The sequence below is a fragment of the Mandrillus leucophaeus genome, unplaced genomic scaffold (assembly GCF_000951045.1).
Source record: "Mandrillus leucophaeus isolate KB7577 unplaced genomic scaffold, Mleu.le_1.0 Scaffold11, whole genome shotgun sequence".
NCBI classification, from domain to species: domain Eukaryota; kingdom Metazoa; phylum Chordata; class Mammalia; order Primates; family Cercopithecidae; genus Mandrillus; species Mandrillus leucophaeus.
The window spans coordinates 428,162-430,519 of NW_012099209.1; the positions used below are offsets into that span (position 1 = coordinate 428,162).

Consider the following 2,358-nt stretch of genomic DNA (forward strand, 5'->3'; position numbering starts at 1 on the left):
GCTCTGCGCCCGTCTGGAGCAGACACATGGGCGGCTCCTCGTGGCCCACGTGCTGGGCTACATCGTGTCTTCCCGGTAAGTCTCTGTGTTTTGAAACTCTTATTTATTTATTTATTTATGTTTAATTTTTTATTTTTAGAGATAGGGGTCTAGTTATGTCACCCAGGCTGGAGTGCAGAGGCGCGATCACAGCTCACTGCAGTCTCAAGTGATCCTCACGCCTCACCTGCTGAGTAGCTGGGACTACAGGTGTGCACCACCGTGCCCAGCAAAATATAATTTTTTAATTTTAATTTTTAGAGATGGGGTCTGACTCTGTCGCCCAGGCTGGAGTGCAGTGGCATGACCGTAGGTCACTGCAGTCTCCAACTTCCAGGCTTAAGTGATCCTCCCATCTCAGCCTGCCGAGTAGGGTAGCTGGGACTACAGGCGTGCACCACTGTACCCAGATAAATATATTTTTTTATCTTTGTTTTTAGAGGTAGGGGTCTAGCTCTGTCTCCCACGCTGGAGTGCAGTGGCACAGTCATACCTGACTGCAGTCTCCAACTCCGAGGCTCAAGTGATCCTCCCATCTCAGCCTGCCGAGTAGGGTAGCTGGCACTACAGGTGTGCAACACCGTGCCCAGCCAAATGCAATTTTGGTTTGTCAACTATACCTCAACAAAGCTGGGAAAATAAATCCACACATGCAAAAGAAAGAACATGGTTGTTCTTTCTACATGGTTGCTTAGCCAAGTGAAAGTCTCAGGGCTATAAATTGCAACAAACTAGGCCAGGCATGGTGGCTCACACCTGTAATCCCAGCACTTTGGGAGGTCGAGGCAGGCGGATCACCCAAGGTCGGGAGTTGGAGACCAGCCTGACGAACATGGAGGAACTCTGTCTCCACTAAAAATACAAAAAAATTAGCCGGACGTGGTGGTGCATGCCTATAATCCCAGCTACTCGGGAGGCTGAGGTAAAAGAATCACCTGAACCCAGGAGGCAGAGGTTGCAGTGAGCCAAGATAGTGCCACTGTGCTTCAGCCTGGGTGACAAAGGAAGACTCCACCTCAAAAAGAAAGAGAAAGAGAAAGAGAAGGAGGGAAGGAAGGAAGGAAGGAAGAAAGGAAGGAAGGAAGGATAGTAAGAAAGAAAAGAAAAGAAGGAAGGGAGAGATAAAGGAAAGAAAGAAAGAGAAAGAAAGAAAAAGAGAAAGAAAGAAAAGGAAAGAAAGAGAAAGAAAAAAGAAGAAAGGAATGAAGGAAAGAAGGAAGGAAGGGAGGAAAGGAAGGAAGGAAGAAAACAAAAGCAAAAGCAAAAACAGCAAGCAGCAGAGAGGAAGGGGTTAATCAGAAGCACCAAGCAGCCACATTCCCTCCCCTGAGTTTGTCCTCTGCCAATTGGCGGAGACACCAAGGAACAAAACTTTGCCTTTACTGCAACTGGCCAACAGCAAACACTCAAAACCATCATCCAAAATGCTGGACAACATAGTTTTGCCTCTTCTCAGTTTTAGGGGGATTTTTGTTTTGTTTTGTTTTGTTTTTTTCTCAGCCTGTGCCATTTCAGACCTTTGTCAGTTACCACAAATTAATCTAGAGGGTGGTGGTCACCCTAGCGAGGATGTCTTTCTGCTTGTTTCTTTGCCAGAAATAGAAACACATTCCTGTTAGTGCAAGAAATAAGAGAATAGGCTAGGTGCAGTGGCTCATACCTGTAATCCCAGTGTTTTGGGAGGCTAAGGTGGGAGAATCACTTGAATCCAGGAGTTTGAGACCAGCCTAGGCAACACAGTGAGGCCCCTGTCTGTACAACAAAAAATTTTTTAATTAGCTGACCATGGCCTATAGACCCAGTTACTCAGGAGGCTGAGATGGGAGGATCACTTGAGCGCAGGAGTTGAAGGCTGCAGCAAGCCATGATTGTGCCACTGCACTATAGACTGGGAGACAAAGGAAGACCTTGTCTCAAAAGAAAGAAAGAAGAAAAAGGAAGGAAGGAAGGAAGGAAGGAAGGAAGGAAGGAAGGAAGAAAGAGTGTGTGTGTGTGTGTGTGTGTGTGTGTGTGTGTGAGAGAGAGAGAGAGAGAGAGAGAGAGAGAGATCGAGATCCAATGGAGAGTTAGGGAAATTCAGGGCCGTCTTATAGCTGACTCCGGGGACATATCCCAGATTTCCCAACTATAAGAGTGCAAATACCGCCTGGGGTGGGTGGCTCACACCCATAATCCCAGCACTTTGGGAGGCCAAGGTGGGAGAATTACTTGAGCCCAGGAGTTAAAGACCAGCCTGGGCAAAAAAACGAGAGCCCCTGCCTCAGTGAAAAATAAAAACATTAGCTGGACATGGCTCACACCTGTAGTCCCAGCTATTCA

The 2,358-nt window shown here is 47.1% G+C and overlaps 1 protein-coding gene across 1 annotated transcript in view; it reads left to right on the forward strand.

Moving 5' to 3' along the window:
- Positions 1-2,358, forward strand: part of NWD1 (NACHT and WD repeat domain containing 1) — a 154,152-nt gene that overhangs the window by 57,894 nt on the left and 93,900 nt on the right. Inside the window, 1 exon segment of the mRNA XM_011990998.1 lies at positions 23-75. Coding sequence (XP_011846388.1) covers positions 23-75 — 53 coding nt within the window.